General features: G+C 39.5%; 1 protein-coding gene across 1 annotated transcript in view; it reads left to right on the forward strand.

Moving 5' to 3' along the window:
- Positions 1 to 22,210, forward strand: part of LOC150086054 (mitochondrial ribonuclease P protein 1 homolog) — a 32,354-nt gene that overhangs the window by 4,990 nt on the left and 5,154 nt on the right. Inside the window, exon 2 of the mRNA XM_090374786.1 lies at positions 6,324 to 6,423. Within this exon, the coding sequence (XP_090230912.1) occupies positions 6,324 to 6,423 (100 nt within the window). The remainder of the gene's footprint in view (positions 1 to 6,323; positions 6,424 to 22,210) is intronic.

Consider the following 22,210-nt stretch of genomic DNA (forward strand, 5'->3'; position numbering starts at 1 on the left):
TTGAATATTGAACCCACGAATAGTACTGTAGGTTCTAATAGTTCTCTTGTGCTTGGTGTTTTCATAAAAAAAAAAAAAAAAAAACACTGGGTGAACACTGCCACCTAGTAATTCTTTTATATATAGATTCTTAATGCTTGAAGAATTAGTGTTGATAATCAGATCAAGAGTATTCCTGTTCTCTCTTCCAAATCAGTCCAAACACACGCCACAGCGAGTGAGCATCCTTTTACTGTCGTAATGCATTTAGCATTAGTAGAGGCAGTTGATGCAAGAAAGCAAGCTTATGCAGCATCAGCCAAAAAAAAAATAATAATAAAAAATAAAAAATTAAATAAAAAAAAATAAAAAATAACCACTTCCACTTCACCCCTCTGTTCGTTCGAAATACCTGTCCAGCCGAGCCTTAAACTTATTTAGGCTATCAACTTCCACGACAAGGGATGGAAGTCTGTTCCACCCGCTGGCTAAAGGCAAATTTCCACACATCTATCCTACCCGGAGATGGGAGAAACCCCTTGGGCCGTTAGACAATGAACACTTTACACCTATCCTACATCTGTCTTTCCTCAGTTTGAATTTATGCCCTCTCAGGTGATTATTCTGAGCAAGAGGAAGAATCCCATCAGCATTGAGCATGCTCAAACCATTCAAGGCTTTATACACCTCTATCAGATCACCTCCAGACACTGTAATTTGCAAAACTTAAGTCTTTCTTCGTAAGAGCACCCTTTTGTTTCATTCACTAATCTTGTTGCCCTTCTCTGTACTCGTTCCAGCAGCTCTACGTCCTTCTTGAAAGTAGCCAGGTGGGAAGGAGCAGCAGTGCGTAGCACACGCTTCTTGATTAAACCGGAGTTGGAGCCCGTCACCACCAAATACAGAGGATGCGGAAAGGTCAAGGAATGACCACCGCATTTCCCGGAGCAATATGAGTTGCTAAGTTGCTAAACTCCTAAAAACCAAATAACAAACAATAACAAATAACATCCTTCTTGAAATGCGGCCTCCAGACCTGTATACAGTACTCTAGGTGTGGCCTGACCATTGCCTTATACAAGGGAATAATCACCTCCTTATCTCTGCTACAAAAATTCCTATGTATCATTGACAATACACCATGAGCTACTCTTGCAGCCCGTCTGCATTGCTCAGAGAACTTCATATCTGCCTGCACAATCACCTCTAGGTCCCTTTCATTCTTTACCACTGTCAGTGTAGTACCACAGAGTTGCCGACCGGGCTAGCCGAGTGGGTAAAGTACCTGCCCGGCAACCCAAAGGTCGCGGGTTCGATTCCCGCCTCGGGCTTGGATCAAAGTACTGCAAAAAGCTTGGGAGGTGCAATATGGCCACAGAAGCCGATGCGCCAACAACTACCAAATAAAAAAAAAAAAAAAAAAACCACAGAGTTGATACGTTGCTCTGGGGTTGCTGTTTCCCATATGTAGTACTTTACATTTGTAAATGTTAAACTTCATTTTCCACCTCTCAGCCCATCTGCTCAACCTTTCCAGATCCTGTTGCAGTAGCATAATGTCAGTAGTGTCCTTGACAACCCTGCCAACCTCGTATCGTCTGAAAACTTGGATGTTAAGCTTGATATACCATCATCAGTATCATTTATAAATACAGAAAACAATAATGGACCCAGTACTGAACCCTGAGGGACTCCACTAATAACATTAGTCCACGATGAGCAGTGTCCATTGATTACCACTCTCTGTCTTCTCTCCCTCAACCACCCCTTTATCCATAGCAGCAATTTGCCTCCAATGCCACACTGCTCCAATTTGTGCGGCAATCTGTCCAAATTCAATTGCTCTATCTGTCTCATTGCCTCTCTAACATGCTGATGTAAAAAACAGTCATCCAATAAATCCTCAAAAGTCTTGCTCTTGTACAAATAACCAAACTGTTTTAACTCTTGTTAACTTAACCTGACCCGTGTATTTGCATTGTTCCATGAAGAGCCAGCTGGCTTGTGATCCCTGACACCTTGTTTTATAGGCTGCTATGTTTCAATTGAAACAGTGTAAGAATCACATACAACTATTAATCTATTAGTCCCATTAGGACAATAGTACATTCCTGCTATCATTTTTGTTTTCCCTGTACTTATGTCATATCGAACTGACTCATCATGTTGATTGGTCATCACTGGCCATCATGTTGATTGGTTGCACTGCCTTAGATGTTAGGCACTCTTTAAATAAGTGCATACCACCATCCTGCCCTATCTTTGCTTTCTGTACACTCTCTTTGAGGCTTCCAGCATATCTATGAAGCAAAAGAACTGTATTAGGATTCAATTTAAATGGTGATTTAGTGAGTGAAGCAGGTTCATAAAGCACGGGAAAGGTACCAAAGGAGTCATCGTACAATGGGGAGGAGGAAGTTAATGTACTTAAAGTAGAGTATCAGCGGATACGGAATGCATATGTGTGTATGATAACCTGATATCTAAATCAAAATTAACTGCCTGAAGAATGTTGGTTAGAACAGTGGGCAGTGAGAACTGATGGGGAACTGTATATAAACTATGTACTGGCAAGACTAAAATATATAATGGAGATATGGTATACTCTATTGGAGATGTTGACAAGGAAAGTACGAGTTGGAGAGAAAGTATTTCTGTGATTTTTGGATCATCTGATTGGAGATACTATCTCTGAGCAGGATGGTGAGGAACATACGTTGATGAAAAAGGCTGAATCATGCTTACTCTGGGGTAAATGATGAGAATCCCTTTAGTCTGATTGAACTCTGCGATGCAGTACAGCACATAAGGAACAATAAATGCCCAAGGATGGACCTCATTGAGGAGGAGGTCATTAAACAGGCTCATCGACTGATACCAGCAATCCTTCTTGAAGTCTTTAATAGCTGCTTGCATGACAGAGTCTTTCTATCACCATGGAAGGGTGCCTTGTTAAAGCCGATACTGAAGGTACCATCTAGGCCAAATGATGATCCACGATCTTGTCGATCTATTGCCCTCCTCCCTGGATTAGGAAAGGTGTTTGAAAGAATGCTGGCGAGATGGATTACTAATTATACTGAAAAAAAAACTTACACCGGTCTGGCAGACAATATGGGTTTACTCCAAGTCGTGGAACAGAAGATGTGTTTTGGGCATTGCGGAACTATATTTTAGGCTCGAACAGTAAGTATGCCCTTGGAATCTTTATTGATTTTGAGGGAGCTTTTGACTCTATTCATTGGAACAGTGTTCTTGTGATGCAACTTGCAGGTTGTTTGACTTAGATCTTTAGGGTGGTAAAGGATACTCCACGCACTGTACAGTGACAAGTCATCAGTTGGTTGCATTGTATGAGGTGACTAGAGGATGCCCACAAGGATCGGTTTCTGGACCGCTAATGTGGAACCTAGTTTTGGTTGCTTAGGGACTTCGAGCATACAGAGATGGTGGCATATGCTGATGATTTTGTGCTGCTTATTGAGGAAATTCATGGATGCAACTAGAAACAAGGTCACGGCAGGTTTTGCTTGAACTTAATAACTGGTGTAGGTTACATAAACTAACTATCAGGAACCAAAACAAGGACAATGGTCTTCAAGGGTCATTTTTCTGGTAGAAGACCCCCAGTTGTGAGAATGATTGGGTCGCGCCTAAAATTGGCAAGGCAATTAAAATATCTAGGCATTATGCTTGACGGATCTTTGACTTTCAGCTCACATGTTTCATATCAATCAGAAAAGGTGAGAAAATTTATTGGGATGATTACTCGAATCACTAGGGCTGACCGGAGGAATAAAAGGTATGAATGTGCATTTATCCCCATGGTAAAGTATGGTGCACCAATTTGGTTTGAGTGTGTAAGTGGAAAAGGATTTACTAGAAAGTCCAGTTCTATTCAAACAGTAATGCTCCTTAGGATGTGCATAGCATGCAGAAATGTTGACCCCAGCTTTGCAGGTTGTGACTGGAAAATTGCCTATTGATCTGCATTTGGTGTATTGTACATTGGCTTACTTCATCTGCGATGGCATTCCCTGTTATTTTCTGAATATAGAGTTGGACATCTTGGTAGATCCTAGGAAGGAAAAGGCAAGAATCTGGGATGCTCTGGTAAAAGTCTAGCAGGAATGTTTGTGATAAGGGCAGATCACACAAAAGTTTATCCCAAATATAAGAAATGCAGTCTCAGTAAAGTTCAAATGGTTTGCACCCAACTATTAATGCAAAGCTGCATGATTTAGGAATTGTCAAAAGTTTCATTAAAGTAACATACAACTTTTTCATATTATTTACCTGGATGATGTATGGTTTTCTTTTTGATACTTGATCATTATAATTATTTCTTTAGAGAATTCTTCTAGCACACACACACATACAAAGACATCCTCCTTCGCTAGATCATGTCCTGTTCTAGTAAGGTCTGCAGACATTTCACATATTTTTTTGGACTGTGATGCATTGGAGAATTGTCCCCTTTGGTTCTCCCCTGAGCCACAGAACTTTGGCTAATCTGTGAGCGTTGCTTTGCTGCTCTAGTCTGGGTCGTGATTCCACTTAAGTATAATTTAATTAACAATGGAATTTAATAAGATTAATACATTTTACTGATTAATTGATAATACTATGCTAATCTAACAGATTTCTAATACAGTGCTACAAATTTCACTATCTTGCTTTACGTCAAACCTTACGCTATGAAGTTTGGGATTTACGCTATGGTGTTCCGTATTGTATAACAATGGTGGCAGTTACGAAAGGTAAGATATATGGATGCTAAGTATTAACTTTCAAAATCAAGATCTAAATTAAAATAAACCAAGGAGCTTGACTAGGACTATAAAGCTAATTATAGAAAATAATTTAGTATACCAATTAAGTCTTGACTTAATTGGAATAAAGTTGTTTTATTTCAATAAAATGACTAAATATATATAAAAACTTAGCATTTGCCAGAGCTGGAAAAATCTTTGCCACCACGGTAATAACCTTGTACCCAGGTTATACGAGAATCCCCCCAAGCTAGCAGTTTTCCAACCCACCTAACTCTGCCTCAATAGCATCAGCAAATATTCTTGCACCCTTTCAATTTAAGTGTATCCCATCCCTGTAGAAGCAGTCATCCATGTAGAACCTGTTAGCAAGCACAGACCATGCTGAAAAAAATTCTACCCCATGAGCCTTGCACAATCTCTTCAGGGCCGAATTGATTAACAAGGCTCTCATCATATACTCCGTCCTATCATGTCTGGGCAGAATTGCAGACATTTTCAAATTCAACCCTAGCTTGTAACTTTTTTGGTTAAGGTTACTTTGGTTTATGGTTAAGGGTTTGCTTACTTCCTTTGCTGCCTCTTTTAATATAATTGGATAGATCCCAACCACCCCAGGTGCCTTTTTTTTTATGTTCAATTTTTACAATTTCTCCTCCACTTTTCTGTCAGTCATTAAAAATCATTTAGTTCCCTGCTAGAGTTTGATAAGCTTCTAGCCTCCACTTCCCTAAAGACATTCCTCGTGTGAATGTAGATGCAAAATACTCACTCTGTTTGTCAGCTGCCTCAGCAGGTTCATCAACAATTGAGCTATGATATCAAGTGGACCAATCAGATTCATCCCCTTCATTCTAGAATTTTCATAAATAAAGAAGTCTTTGCTGTTTTTCTTTGCATCCTTTGCCAAAGATTTCTCATAATCTGCCTTCACTTGCCTAACCTTCTTTGTGACTTTCTTACAGACTAGCTTATATCAAACAGTATTGTGTGTCACCTGATGATTTATATGTATCCCATGCATTTTTCTTCTCTGATACAAGTTTCATTAGTTCATCTGCCATCATTTAGGCCTAAAGCTTGAACAGTATTTTTTAGTTGGTATGAAAAGGCTAGTAGCTCCCAATATTACTTCCTTGGTTGCTTCCCATTTAGAGTTTGCTTTTGGTAATGTCATCAGTTGATCCCATTCTATAGAATTTAAAAACTGTTTGAGACCACTACTACAGTGGTCTCAAACAGTTTTTAAATTCTATAGAATGGGATACATAAAGTTACCTTTATGAAAGCAAAAACCCTTCACTTTAACCCTGACAGTACTTACATCTTTAAGTAAATCACACATCAGCACAATGTGGTCAGTGCCACATAGTGGTTCCTTTATCTGTAGATTCTTAATGCATGAAGAATCACGCATTAAGAATCAACAGAACCATTACGCCATTTGATTTCAGTGCTGTCGTTTGAATAATTATTAGCAATGCTATTATAATTAAAATTAATTTATCTAAATGCATTTGTTCTTTCTTTTAAATATATGGGGTTTTTTTTTTTCCCTATGACATTTTTTAGGTGGTTATGTTGATTGGTCACAACAAAAACCAATATCTTTGGCAAAGAGTAAGCAGGAAAATGTCACAGCTGTAAAACTGCCATTGGACAAATATCTCCTGTAAGTATATAAGATTGAATAGAAGCTGAATTCTAAAAAGGCGTTTTTTTTTTTTCTGTATTATTAGTAGTGGCAAATGATGTAAGTAGTGCTTACAATACCGGGATACTGGTAATTTTTTTTCTGGCATTGAAATACTGGCATTGATACAGAAAGTACTGGTTTTTCAGTACTAATTTAAAAAAATATAATTGTTTATAATTTAATCACATAAAGGTTATAAAATCACCTTTATATGATTATGACCTCGTTATCTCTACTAGCAAATGTTCAATAAATCATCGATAGGAAGCCATGCAACATTGCAACCTGTCCACAATTCTCTGACAACTTCATGTCTGACCGTATCGTAACTCCCAAGTCCCGTTCCTCCACTACTGACTTTAGTTCAACTCCACCAAGTGTATAAGTTATTTTGGGGTTGCTGTTCCCCGGGTGTAAGACCTTGCATTTTGCTGAATTAAAGCACTTTTCTGACCATCCCGAAAGTCTATCTAGGTCACTCTGAAGCTGCTCTGCTTGGTGGCAATCATTAACTACTCTACTGATTTTTACATCATCTGCAAGTTTAGACCTCACGCCCTCCATCCCTTCATAGATGTCATTTAAGATAATCAAAAACAACAGTGGTCCTAATACTGATTCTTGGGAAACCCCACTACTTGCATTAACCCAATCTGTGGAATAACCATTTATCACAATCCTCTACCTGGTGCCCTCAAGCCATCGTGCTATCCATCTAAGGATTTTCCATAAGATTCCAGCCTACTCCAACTTATAAAGTAACCACTCATGTGGAACTGAGTCAAATGCTTTGCTGAAATCCAAATAAACAATGTCGAAAATATTCCCTAAATCCAGCTCACAAGTGACCTGTTAAAATGGCTAACCAGATTTGTTAAACACGATTTTCCCTTTACAAAACCATGCTGTGTATCCTACAGAATTCCATTTCCATCTGAATGATCCTGAATCATTGCCTTGATCATTGCCTCCATGATTTTCCTCTACTACTGAAGTGACTAGCCGGTTGGTAATTTCCCATTACACTCCTAGAACCGCCTTTATGTTCCAATTTACACTAATCCAACAGAATCTTCCCTGCCCAGTGATGCTCTCATAACTAGCCTTAATGGTTCAATGCACTCACTTTCCGTCTCCTTTAAGATTAAAGGGTATATGCCATGAACCACAGAAGCCTTACTCACCTGTAGATGCGAAAGTTCTCATTAAATAATCATTTGAAATTTCAACATCATTAATTACATTTTTTTCAACTTCACTTCCTTAATATTTCATTGATACAAAGGGGTTTTTTTTATGTAAATATCGATGAAAAGTAACTGTGAGTTCATCTTCAACTTCAGCTATGTTATCTAATACTATCCCATGTCCATTACATATGGGTCCAATCTGATTTGTCTTTCTGTTCTTTGCATTTATATATGTGAAGAATTCCTTAACTGCACTCTGCTCTCTTCTTTATCCTCACTCTTTGCTCTCTCCGAGACTCAGTAAAGATACTACAGTGAAAATTATACTTCACTTAATAAAACATCTTTCTCCTTCAGAAAATGATGAACATAATTGAACCATGGAAGACCAACATGGAACAGTACATCAGTGTTCCGCAAATTCTTTCCAAAATAAGAAATTGCCTGACCCCAATGAGATTTTGAAAGATGAATTTGAGTTGGAAATTAATGAAATACTTTTAACTATTTTTGCTAAAAAAGTTCAAAGCCTAGAAAATACAGACTGAGATCGTCTGTGATTATCTCAGTACAATAGTACCCCCAAAATCTCTCTTAGGCTTCTAGATTCCATTCAGAAGAGGGCAGTTAGGTTAATTAATGACTCATCTCTAAATTGAATGAATTGGCTTCTATAATTCTTGAGTTATAGAAGCCAATTCATTCAATTATAGAATTATAGAAGCCAGTTCTTCTGAATTGGCTTCTATAATTCTTGCTCTCTCTTTCAAAACAGTCTGAACACATGCTGCCACCAGCCAACATCCATTTACTGTCCAACATCAAACTCACAGAACCAACTTTTCATCTTCCTTGTTTATTCATTCAACTGCCATTTTCTGGAACAACCTTCCTTCATATGTATTTCCTGAAAATTACAGTGTACAGAAGTTCAAGTCTGATGTCAACAAATATCTTCTTTCGTCTTCTCACCCTCCAATCCAATCACAGTACTAAGTACTGTAGGTTCTAATAGCACTCATTTGGGATTTTCACAAAGAAAGAAAAAAAAAAAAAAAAGACAACTCAACGTCTTAGTTGGTGGGGGAGAGCCTTGAAGAGAATCAATAAAATTAACAAGGTAGGTATATTTTCACTGGCAGAGGAGAGAAAAATTGGGAATAAATACAAAAATTTTGGGGAGTTGATAGAACGCTGGATCTTCTAAGGTTTACTTTTAGCAGTTTTTTATAGATAATTGGAAAGAATTGCCAGCCACAGTTGTTAAGAATGATGGTTTGATAAAGTTTAAAGCGGAATTAGATAGGCGCTTTTTGTTGACAGAGAAGTCGCAGATGATTTGGGTTTTTTTTTTTTTTTTTTTTCAGATGCAGTAAAGTCCACCTCCTTGTGTCATTTAGCCAATATAATACTAATCAGATTGATGTCTGGTAACCTGGCTAGTAGCACCGTAATACAGCCACTCCCCGACTTATGTAAGGGTTGTGTTCTGTCAGATTTTCCCTAAATGCTTATGCAGCACTCACAACTGTGTGCACTGAATTTGATTGAAGCAAAAAAGAAATGTTCAACGAACATGTAAATAGAATTACTGTATTTATTCAATTTTTTTTATCTTGTGCGTAGGAAATTTCAAAAATTTCCTACGCACAAGATAAAAAAATTTCAAAATTATAAAATTACAAAAAAAAGAGAGGGGACAGGCATAACATCAGCAAGTTTTATCTTTTGAGCATTGTTGCCATAATTAACTCTCCAGCTGTCCTCCTAAGTTGCGGGGTGTGAAGATTTAGAAGGGGTTTTTCCCAACACATCACAAAATTTCTCTGCACTTGAAGAATCGACACTGCAGACTTCACTGCATACTTTAATGTTCTGGAAACCAGGACAATGCTTGAACCTATTGGCGCCTCCGTAGCCAGGTGGACAGGAGCAGCAGTGCGCAGCACACACTTCTTGATTAGACCGGGGTTCGAGCCCATGACCACCAAATATGGAGGATGTGGAAAGGTCGGGGAATGACCACTGCATATCCTTGGAGCAATATGGCCTTAGTTGCTAATGCTCCTAAAAACCAAAACAACAGCTTGAACCTATTAAACCACCCATTGCTTGCCACAAACTTGGCTTGCCGTACTTATCCTTAATGTCATCATTGCTTTTGCTTGAATGTCCATTAGACTCAGGGGCACTCACTTCTGAATCTGATTTTCCATTCATATTATTAATAGCTTTTCCATCTTCGATATGGCACATGAATGCTGTTTTGTGACCACTGGTGAACTGAAATGCATTGATCCTTTAACATGTTCTTTAATATGCGCATTGTCCCTTAAAATAGCATTCACCATTGAAGCAGTGAGACCTAATTCCATGCAATTAATGACAAACTTTGTCCTGCTTCGTACTTCTTAATCATCTTTGTTTCTGAATCAGTTTTGTTTCGTTTCCTAGCACTGCCACCACTTGCACTTTCCATTGGTCACTTTCCCTTCACCATTGTAATAAGTAAATAGGGATGAAGAGAAGATTTGTTTTTTATATGATTGAAGATTTCAGTGAAGGGGAACACATTTAAGCTGACGAGGCTAGTAGGGGCCTGACGTGTTCAAAGCCGCTAAGTGGATTTTTCTTATTTATTGATTTGAAATTATTGTTTTTCTAAAACTTTTGATTTAAATTTAGTAGTATAGCATTATCTTGTGATTTTTTGATTAATTTGGTGTATTTATTCGTTACTCGGCCTTGCAATTGCATAAAAGTATCGGTAAGGGTATCCACGTGTTACAAATCGCAACTCTGCTGAACGAGAAGTTTTTTAGCCATATTTAGCCGCTTATTGAATATTTTTTGCATCAAATTGTTTTTTGTGAGTGGCTTGTAGACCTAGTAAGGATTGTTGGTTTATTCTGAATTGGGACAGCGAGATTTGAAAGTTAATTAATACTTAAGTGTCCATAGTTCGTAACTTCCGTACGTAACTTCCCACCTTTGTCTTTGTCATACGATCGTTATATATCGAACCTAGATAGCGTTAGTATAGTATAGGTTATAATACTTTCAGTGATCGGTAAAATCTATTAAACTTGTTGAACTTCGTTGGCATTTAAATTGTACTTTTTTAAGTAAATACATATACCGACTTAGATTACAAACGTAACATAATTAATTAATACATAACTGATACGTAAGTTATATAAAGGGAACTCGGAGATAATTAATACTTGACACTAAAAAAATATATATCCCGTTATAACTGTGTTGGGAGATAAGTTAGTGTTATAAACTTAAATTGAAATTTTATTTAAATTAACAGAAATCGTGACTCAGACCAGAGCAGCAAAACAAAAGGCTCAAGCTAATGGAAGTGCTGTGGCTCAGAGGAGAACTGAGGGGGGCAGTTGCCTTCTGAATCACAGCCTTCTAAAATGCACAGCTTGCATGATGTTTGGGGAGCATTCAGGTACGGGACATGATATTGCCATGGGGGATGTCTTTGTGTGTGCACGATGCAAGGAGTGTATCGAAATCAGGCAACAACTCAGCGTTCTTATGGCCCTATATGAGAGCTTGAAGGACGGTGGATGCCCTCGAAGGAACTAAATTGAGGGGCCCATCAAGCTCTCAGCTGCCCACATCAACGCCAGAGCTTGCACTTGGTCATCGTGCAACACAGCGGCAACCCCCAAGGCAGCAGAATGCGCTGGTCCCAAAGGAACTAGTAGTTGTTGGTGACTCTATTGTCAGGGAAACGGGGAACATGCTTTGTAAAAAGGATAGGGGGAACAGGACCAGAGTATGTCTGCCAGGGGCAAAGGTTGATGTCGTTGTAAAGCAGATATCATCTTTTAAGGGCACAAAAGGTGATATAGTTGTACACGTTGGCACTAATGATATCAAGAGTAGGAGACCGGCGGAATTACTTAACAAGTACAGGTCACTGTTGAAAAAAAGCAGTGAAATAGGGTTGAATTTGAAAGTGTCTGCAATTCTGCCCAGACATGATAGGAGGGAGTATATGATGAGAGCCTTGTCGATCAATTCAGCCCTGGAAAGATTGTGCAAGGCTCAAGGGGTAGACTTTTTTTCAGCCTGGACTGTACTTGTTAACAGGAGTGATTGCTTCTACAGGGATGGGATACACTTAAATAGAAAGGGTGCAAGAATATTTGCTGATGCTATCGAGGCAGTGTTAGATGGGTCCGAAAACTGCTAGCTTGGGGGGGAGACAAAGACGAATAGATTAACAGTAGCCACTGGCAGAGATGAAAGAGATTCTTGCGCTGCTTCTATTGGAATGAGCAGAAGCCTGAAAAACAAGATGCAGGATATTTCAGAGACTGCTGGGAGTCATTGCGGTACAAGTAAACACATGGGTTGTGTTAGGGTAGCTAAGAATAGAAATAGGTACATGTATACAATGCTAGGAGTTTAGTAAATAAATTTGATGAATTTGAGATATTGCTCAAAACATCAAAGGCAGATATTGTTGGGATATCAGAGACGTGGTGTCACACAGTTATAAGGAATGCAGAACTGGAATTTGGGGAGTACAACGTCTACAGAAAGGATAGACTTAATAGGAAGGGAGGAGGGGTTATGCTATTAGTTAAGAAATACATAAAATCCAAGGAAGTGAAGCCAGTGGACATCGCTGGACAGTGCAGTGTCGAGTCAGTTTGGTGTGACATAAGCATTGGTAGATCAAAATTGAGAGTAGGAGTGTGCTATAGGCCTAATGACTCTGATGAGTATAATAAGAAACTGTACAGGGAAATAGAGTGGGCCAGTAAATCAGAGAGTCTTATAATGGGAGATTTTAATTTCCCAGATATTAACTGGAATTTGGGGGCTGGTCACTCACACACTAGCAAGGCTTTTGTGGATTTATTGGATGATTGTTTTCTACATCAGCATGTTCGGGTGGCAACTAGAGGGAGGAATACTCTTGATTTGATTATCAGCAGTGATTCTTCATGCATTAAGAATCTGCAGATAAATGAACCACTAGGTGGCAGTGATCACAGTGTGCTGAAGTGGGATTTACTCAAAGAGGTAACTACCATTAGGGGTAAAGGGAAGGGTTATTGCTTTCGTAAAGGCAACTACGATGGACTGAGACAGTATTTAAATTCTATACAGTGGGACCAACTGATGATGTTACCAACAGCAAATGCAAAATGGGAAGCATTCAAAGAACTTATCTTGGAAGCTACTAGGCTTTACATACCAACTAAGAAATATTGTTCAAGGTTTAGGCCTAAATCGATGTCAGATGAACTGATGAGGCATATGGCAGAGAAGAAACATGCATGGGATACATACAAATTAACACATGACACAGAAGCCTATAATAGATACAAGTTGATCTGTAGCCAAATTACAAAGGAGGTTAGGCAGGCGAAGGCAGATTACGAGAAATCTTTGGCAAGGGATGCAAAGAAAAACAGCAAAGAGTTCTTTACTTATGTAAACTCTAGAAGGAAGGGATTAAATCAGATTGGTGCCGACCGGGCTAGCCGAGTGGGTAAAGTACCTGCCCGGCAACCCAAAGGTCGCGGGTTCGATTCCCGCTTCGGGCTTGGATCAAAGTACTGCAAAAACCTTGGGAGGTGCAATATGGCCACAGAAGCCGATGCGCCAACAACTACCAAATCAACAACAAATCAGATTGGTCCAGTTGATATCGATGGGTCAACTGTTGATGATCCTGCTCAGGTAGCCAACAAACTAAATGAATATTTTGCATCGACATTCACACATGAGGAGTTATTTAGCGAGGGGAAAGCCAGAGGTGTATTCAACTCTAGCAGTAAGCTAGAGAATCTTGTAATAACTGAGAGTAAAGTGGAGGAGAAATTGTTGAAGATAAACACAAGAAAGGCACCCGGGGTGGATGGGATCTGTCCAGTTATATTAAAGGAGGCATCAAAGGAAGTAAGCAAACCCTTAACCATAATTATGAGAGCTTCCTTGGGCTCAGGGGAGGTATCCATGGACTGGGGAAGTGCAAATGTGACCCCAATTCACAAAGGAGGATCAAAGGCTGACACAAGTAATTATAGACCTGTGAGTTTAACTTCTGTTCCAGGAAAATTAATGGAGGCACTAGTTAAAGAAGCACTGCAGGATCATTTAGACAAGACTTCAGTTATAGCTCGGACACAGCATGGTTTTGTTAAGGGGAAGTCTTGCCTGACCAATTTGATTGGATACTATGATGCAGTCACAAAGGAACTGGATGCAGGGAATAACTTTGATATTATATACTTGGAACTTAGAAAGGCTTTTGATACTGTTGCACATGGAAGACTGCTGCACAAATTGGAGCAGTGTGACATTGGAGGCAAATTGCTGCTGTGGATAAAGGGGTGGCTGAGGGGAAGAAGACAGAGAGTGGTAAACAATGGACACTGCTCGTTGTGGACGAATGTTATTAGTGGAGTCCCTCAGGGCTCAGTGTTGGGCCCATTATTGTTTTCTGAATTCATAAATGATATTGATGATGGTATATCAAGCTTAATGTCGAAGTTTGCAGACGATACAAAGGAAGGCAGGGTTGTCAAGGACACTACTGACACTATGCTGCTGCAACAGGATCTGTAAAGGTTGAGCAGATGGGCTGAGAGGTGGCAAATGAAGTTTAACATTGGCAAATGTAAAATACTACACATGGGAAACAGCAACATATCAACTCTGTGGTACTACACTGACAGTGGTAGAGAATGAAAGGGACCTGGGGGTGGTTGTGCAGGCAGATATGAAGTTCTCTGAGCAGTGCAGACGGGCTGCAAGAGTAGCTCATGGTGTATTGTCAATGATATATAGGAATTTTTCTAGCAGGGATAAGGAGGTGATTATTCCCTTGTATAAGGCAATGGTCAGACCACACCTAGAGTACTGTATACAGGTCTGGAGGCCTCGTTTCAAGAAGGATGTAGAGCTGCTGGAACGAGTACAGAGAAGGGCAACAAGATTAGTGAATGGAACAAAGGGGTGCTCTTACGAAGAAAGGCTTAAGTTTTGCAAATTACAGTGTCTGGAGACTAGGCACCAGCGAGGTGATCTGATAGAGGTGTATAAAGCCTTGAATGGTTTGAGTATGCTCAATGCTGATGGGATTCTTCCTCTCACTCAGAATAATCACCTGAGAGGGCATAAATTCAAATTGAGGAAAGACAGATGTAGGATAGACGTGCAGAAATTTGCCTTTAGCCAGCGGGTTGTTGGTTGGTGGAACAGACTTCCATCCCTTGTCGTGGAAGTTGATAGCCTAAATAAGTTTAAGGCTCAGCTGGACAGGTATTTTGAACGAACAGAGGGGTGAAGTGGAAGTGGTTTTTTTTTTTTTTTTTTTTTTTTTTGGCTGATGCTGCATAAGCTTGCTCTCTTGCATCAAATGCCTCTACTAATGCTAATGCTAACATTTCATCATAAAACGGTAACGTGAAAACCCACAGAATTCCAGATCTCAGTTTTATAGTAAATGCAATAAGATTCAGTTTACTGCCCATTTATAATAAATTGTGCTAACAGAAAAGCTCAATAAACCGGAAAGTGCAAATTGTCTTTAATGTGATTTAGAAAAATATCACTAAGGCATTCAAAGTTTATTCTTATAACGGAACATATAATGATGAAAGTGTATTGGAATTTCCATTATAAAAATGACCTGAGAGAGAGAGAGAGAGCGAGAGCGAGCCGGGGATTGCCTGTACACTGAATCCATGCAGCCATGGAGGGGATATGCCTGATAAAAAAAAAAAACAATTTCCAGATAACCTGTCCCATTCAAATGTTGCTTCACTGGTATCAAGACACCAAGTGTGCAAAACAAAAACACTCCATGGACTCATGCTGTTTTTATCATATTTTGGTACTCCCATTAGTGTGAAACAGCAGAAAGTGGAATTCCTCAGACCAAGCATTATTTTTCCAGTCCTGCAGTATTGATGGTCTTGAACCTAATATAACTGTGCCTTGTTTATTTGCTGACAGAAGGGAAACCTGTTTGAGTTGTTGGCTGCATTAACCCATCTGTGATATGGTGTGATGAGTTGTGCATTTACAAATGCTTCTTAGGTTATCACTGTTGTTACTTGTTTGTTTGACAAAATGAAACCTTTCCATTACCCTGCATAAGCTCTTTCACCTTCTGTTGGTCTCTTACATCATCAAGCTGTTTCTCACCACAGGATTGCTGGTGACTGTATTATTTCATTATTGGATGAATCTTGATATACCTTGGTCACAGTTTTACGTGGACCCTGCATAAGCTCGTTCACCTTCTGTTGGTCTCTTACACTATCAAGCTGTTTCTTACCACAGGATTGCTGGCGACTGTATTATTTCATTATTGGATGAATCTTGATATACCTTGGTCACAGTTTTACATGGAAACCGATTATATAACTGTGACCTTATTAGTATCTTGATGAGGTAGTACGAGTATCTTGGAAACTGCAAATTTCCAAGATACTTATACTGACTCACCTGCCTTTACTGTGCTGTATTCAAAGTCACTTAAAGCTTACACATATCTGCTTTTTATCGAGGTAAGAACATGGGATGCTTTATACAAAAAAACCAACAATTTCTGTATCACCTATCCATCCTCTAATAATTTGTCTAGTTCTTTGAATTTATTCTTGATACTCACTTCTGTATTACCAGATGACAGTTCGTTCCAACAATCAACTACCTTCTGGTTGAAGGCAAATTTCTACACATCTATCCTACAACTGTCCTCATCAATTAAGAGGTTTTCTCTAGACCTGGAAGTTGATCCCTTGGATTAGGAAAGTGCCAACATATTGCCAATACATAAAGGTAGCTCTAAAAGCAAAGTAGGTAACTACCAAAGAGCCAGTCTGACTTCAATGGTAGGGAAAGTCATGGAGGTAATGGTATTCTGAATGAAACAGCATGATTTTGTAAAGGGGAAATCATGTTTAACAAACCTAATTAGCTATTATTTGGTAGTCTCTTGTAAACTGGATGTAGGAAATAATTTCCATATTGTATACTAATGTTTCAGCAAAGCCTTTGAGTCAGTCCTGCATAAGTTCAAACCTGTTGGAATCACCAGAAAAACCCTTAGATGGATTGCACAATGACTGCAGGGCAGGAGGAAGAATTTTAATAACAGTTATTAAGCCTTTTCCTTCTTCAGATTGAGCTAATGTAAGAAGTGAGATTCCATAGGGTTTTAGTACTGGACCTATTCTTGTTCTTTGTTTTCTTAAATGAAATTGACAAAGGGATAGAGGATATAAGCTCAAAATTTGAAGATAATGCCAAGGTTGATAGAATAGTTATTAGCATTAGCATTAGTAGAGGCATATGATGCAAGAAAGCAAGCTTATTCAGCATCAGCCAAAAAAAAAAAAAAAACCCTCTCCCATTTCACCCCTCCGTTCGTTCGAAATACCTGTCCAGTTGAGCTTTAAATTTGTTTAGGCTATCAAATTCAACAACAAGTGATGGAAGTCGGTTCCACCAACCAACCACCCGCTGGCCAAAGGCAAATTTCCGCACATCTATCCGACATCCGTCCTTCCTCAATTTGAATTTATGCCCTCTGAGGTGATTATTCTGAGAAAGATGAAGAATCCCATTGGCATTGAGCATGCTCAAACCATTCAAAGCCTTATACACCTCTATCAGATCACCTCGCCGGTGCCTAGTCTCCAGACTCTGTAATTTGCAAAACTTAAGCCTTTCTTCGTAAGAGCAACCCTTTGTTCCATTTACTAATCTTGTTGCCCTTCTCTGTACCCGTTCCAGCAGCTCTACATCCTTCTTGAAATGAGGCCTCCAGACCTGTATACAGTACTCAAGATGTGGCCTAACCATTGCCTTATACAAGGGAATAATCACCTCCTTATCCCTGCTAGAAAAATTCCTGTATATCATTGACAAGACACCATGAGCTACTCTTGCAGCTCGTCTGCACTGCTCAGAGAACTTCATATCTGCCTGCACAATTACCCCCAGGTCCTTTTCATTCTCCACCACTGTCAGTGTAGTACCGCAGAGTTGATACATTGCTCTGGGGTTACTGTTACCCATATGTAGTACTTTACATTTGTCAATGTTAAACTTCATTTGCCACCTCTCAGCCCATCTGTTCAACCTTTCCAGATCCTGTTGCAGCAGCATAGCGTTAGTAGTGTCCTTAACGACCCTGCCAACCTTTGTATCATCTGCAAACGTAGACATTAAACTTGATATCCCATCATCAATATCATTCATAAACACCGAAAACAACAATGGACCCAACACTGAACCTTGAGGAACTCCACTAATAACATTAGTCCACGTTGAGCAGTGTCCATTGATTACCACTCTCTGTCTTCTGCAGGCGCCTCCGTAGCCAGGTGGGAAGGAGCAGCAGTGTGTAGCACACGCTTCTTGATTAGACTGGGGTTCGAGCCCGTCACCACCAAATACGGAGGATGCGGAAAGGTCAGGGAATGACCACCGCACATCCCGGAGCAATATGGCCTTAGTTGCTAATGCTCCTAAAAAAAAACCAAACAAACCAAACAAACCTGTCTTCTGCCACTCAACCATCCCCTTATCCATAGCAGCAATTTGCCTCCAATGCCACACTGCTCCAATTTGTGCAGCAGTCTTCCATGTGCAACAGTATCAAAAGCCTTTCTAAGATCCAAATATATAATATCAAAGTTATTCCCTGCATCCAGTTCTTTTGTGACTACATCATAGTATCCAATCAAATTGGTCAGGCAAGACCTGCCCTTAACAAAACCATGCTGCGTCTGAGCTATAACGGAATTCTTGTCTAGATGATCCTGCAGTGCTTCTTTAACCAGTGCCTCCATTAATTTACCTGGAACAGAAGTTAAACTAACAGGTCTATAATTACTTGTGTCAGCCTTTGATCCTCCTTTGTGAATTGGGGTTACATTTGCACATCTCCAGTCTATGGGTACCTCCCCTGAGTCCAAAGAAGCTCTCATAATTATGGCTAGGGGTTTGCATACTTCCTTTGCTGCCTCCTTTAATATAACTGGATAGATCCCATCCACCCCAGGTGCCTTTTTTATGTTTATCCTCAACAATCTCTCCTCCACTTTCCTCTCAGTTATTACAAAATCATCCAGCTCACTGCCAATGTTTACTTTACCTACATCATTCTCCTTCCTGAATAACTCCTCATGCGTGAATGTAGATGCAAAATACTCGTTTAGATTGTTAGCCACCTGAGCAGGATCCTCAACTGTTGAACCATCAATATCCAGTGGACCAATCTGATTCATCCCTTTCCTTCTCGAGTTCAAGTATGTAAAGAACTCCTTTCTGTTTTTCTTTGCATCCTTTGCCAAGGATTTTTCGTAGTCTGCCTTTGCCTGCCTAATCTCCTTTGTGACTTGGTTACAGACCAACTTATATCTATCATAGGCTTCCATGTCACCCATTAATTTGTATGTATCCCATGCATTTTTCTTCTCTGCCACATGTCTCATTAGTCCATCTGACAACCATTTAGGCCTAAACCTTGAACAATATTTCTTAGTTGGTATGTAAAGCCTGGTAGCCACCAAGATTAGTTCCTTGAATGCTTCCCATTTTGAGTTTGCTGTTGGTAACATCATCAGTTGGTCCCACTGTATAGAATTTAAATACTGTCTCAGACCATCATAGTCGCCTTTACGAAAACAAAAACCCTTCCCTTTACCTCTGATGGTAGTTACCTCCTTGAGTAAATCCCACTTCAACACACTGTGATCACTGCCACCTAGTGGTTCATTTATCTGCAGGTTCTTAATGCATGAATAATCACTACTGATAATCAGATCAAGAGTATTGCTCCCTCTTGTTGCCTCACGAACATGCTGATGTAGAAAACAATCATCCAATAAATCCACAAAAGCCTTGCTAGTGTGCGAGTGACCAACCCACAAATTCCAGTCAATATCTGGGAAATTAAAATCCCCCATTATAAGACTCTCTGATTTACTGGCCCACTCTATTTCCCTGTACAATATATTATTATACTCATCAGAGTCATTAGGCCTATAGCACACTCCTACTCTCAATTTTGATTTCCCTATGCTTATGTCACACCAAACTGACTCGACACTGCCCTGTCCATCGATGTCAACTGGCTTCACTTCCTTTGACTTTATGTGTTTCTTAATTAATAGCATAACCCCTCCTCCCCTCCTGTCCTGTCTATCCTTTCTATATACATTGTATTCCCCAAATTCCAGTTCCGCATTACTTATATCTGTGTGACACCACGTCTCTGATATCCCAACAATATCTGCCTTTGATGTTTTGAGCAATACCTCAAATTCATCAAATTTATTTACCAAACTCCTAGCATTGGTGTACACGCAGGTATACATGCACCTGTTTCTATTCTTAGCTACCCTAACACAACCCATGTGTTTACTTGTAACGCAATGACTACCAGCAGTCTCTGAAATATCCTGCATCTTGTTTTTCAGACTTCTGCTCATTTGAATAGAAGCAGTGCAAGAATCACTTCCACCTCTGCCAGTGGCTACTGTTAATCTATTAGTCCTTGTATCCCCCCCAACTAGCAGTTTTCCGACCCACCTAACACTGCCTCGACAGCATCAGCAAAAATTCTTGCACCCTTTCTATTTAAGTGTATCCCATCCCTGTAGAAGCAATCTCTCCTGTTAACAAGTACAGTCCAGGCTGAAAAAAATTCTACCCCTTGAGCCTTGCACAATCCCTCCAGGGCCGAATTGATCGACAAGGCTCTCATCATATACTCCCTCCTATCGTGTCTGGGCAGAATTGCAGACACTTTCAAGTTCAACCCTAATTCACGGCTTTTTTTCAACAGTGACCTGTACTTGCTAAGTAATTCCGCCGGTCTCCTACTCTTAATATCATTAGTGCCAACGTGTACAACTATATCACCCTTTGTGCCCTTAAAAGATGATATCCGCTCTACAACGTCATCAACCTTTGCCCCTGGCAGACATACCCTGGTCCTATTCCACCTATCCTTTTTACAAAGCATGTTCCCCGTTTCCCTGACAATAGAGTCACCAACAACTACTAGTTCCTGTGGGACCAGCGCATTCTGCCTAGGGGGCTGCCCCTGTGTTGCCTGATGACCAAGTGCAAGCTCTGGCGTTGATGTGGGCAGCTGAGAGCTTGATGGGCCCCTCAATTTATTTCCTTCGAGGGCATCCACCCTGTCCTTCAAGGTCTCATAAAGGCCCATAACAACGCTGAGTTGTCGCCTGATTTCCTTGCACTCCTTACATCGTGCACACACAAAGACATCCCCCTTGGCAGTATCATGTCCCGTACCCGACTGCTCCACAAACATCAAGCAAACAGTGCATTTTAATAGACTGTGATTCAGAGGGCAACTGCCCCCCTCAGTTCTCCCCTTTTGCTTTGCTGCTCTGGTCAGAGTCATGATTCCAATTTAATTCAATAAAATTTAAAACAAAAATTAAATCCTTAAGTTATATTCCAAAACAGTTATGTTATATATATATATATATATATATTTTTTTTTCAGTATCTAGTGTTCCCTTTATACAACTTCCGTATCACGTGTACCACTATAGTTATGTATTAATTATTTGTTACGATTAAGTCGTTATATATATTTATAGAGTTAAAAATACAATTTAATTGACAATAAAGTTTATCAAGATTAATAGATTTACTGATTAATTGACAATATTATATTATGCAGTATACTACACTAAGCTTATGCTGTCGTGTAAAAATGGCGGGAATTCACGAACGGTATTTCTACGGACTCGTAAGTTTTGATTAGCTTCGAAATCTCGCTATCTCAATTTAGACTAAACTAAGGATCCTGACTAGGTCTATAATCTACTTATAGAAGGTAATTTGATATAACAATTGGTTAATAAATCGACTAAATTTGGTTAAAGGACCTCTCGTTCAATTTGTGACACGTGGATTTGATACCGTTACCGATACTAAGTAATATCTACGAAATCTCTGTCTAAGTTAAACTTTAAACTAAGTATCGTAACTAGGAATATAAAGCTACTCTAGAAAATAAGTTAATATGAAAATTTAAACTAATAAAGCAGAAAATAAATCAGGAAAAACTTCTCTGTTTGAAGAGCTTTAAGGAGCAATGTCTGCACAGGCCAACCTCGCACCCAGACTCCTTGTATACTAATGTTTCAGCAAAGCATTTGAGTCAGTCCTGCATAAGTTCAAACCTGTTGGAATCACCAGAAAAACCCTTAGATGGATTGCACAATGACTGCAGGGCAGGAGGAAGAATTTTAATAACAGTTATTAAGCCTTTTCCTTCTTCAGATTGAGCTAATGTAAGAAGTGAGATTCCATAGGGTTTTAGTACTGGACCTATTCTTGTTCTTTGTTTTCTTAAATGAAATTGACAAAGGGATAGAGGATATAAGCTCAAAATTTGAAGATAATGCCAAGGTTGATAGAATAGTTATTGATCAGTGCCAAGCACAGCTTCTTCAAGGCTGACTTAACCATCAGACATGATCAGAAAAGTGGCAGCTATCTTTTAAAGCAGCAAAATGCAAGGTATTTCA

Source organism: Mastigoproctus giganteus, chromosome 5 (genome assembly GCF_048544385.1).
Source record: "Mastigoproctus giganteus isolate SK-2022 chromosome 5, ASM4854438v1, whole genome shotgun sequence".
In the NCBI taxonomy this organism is placed as follows: domain Eukaryota; kingdom Metazoa; phylum Arthropoda; class Arachnida; order Uropygi; family Thelyphonidae; genus Mastigoproctus; species Mastigoproctus giganteus.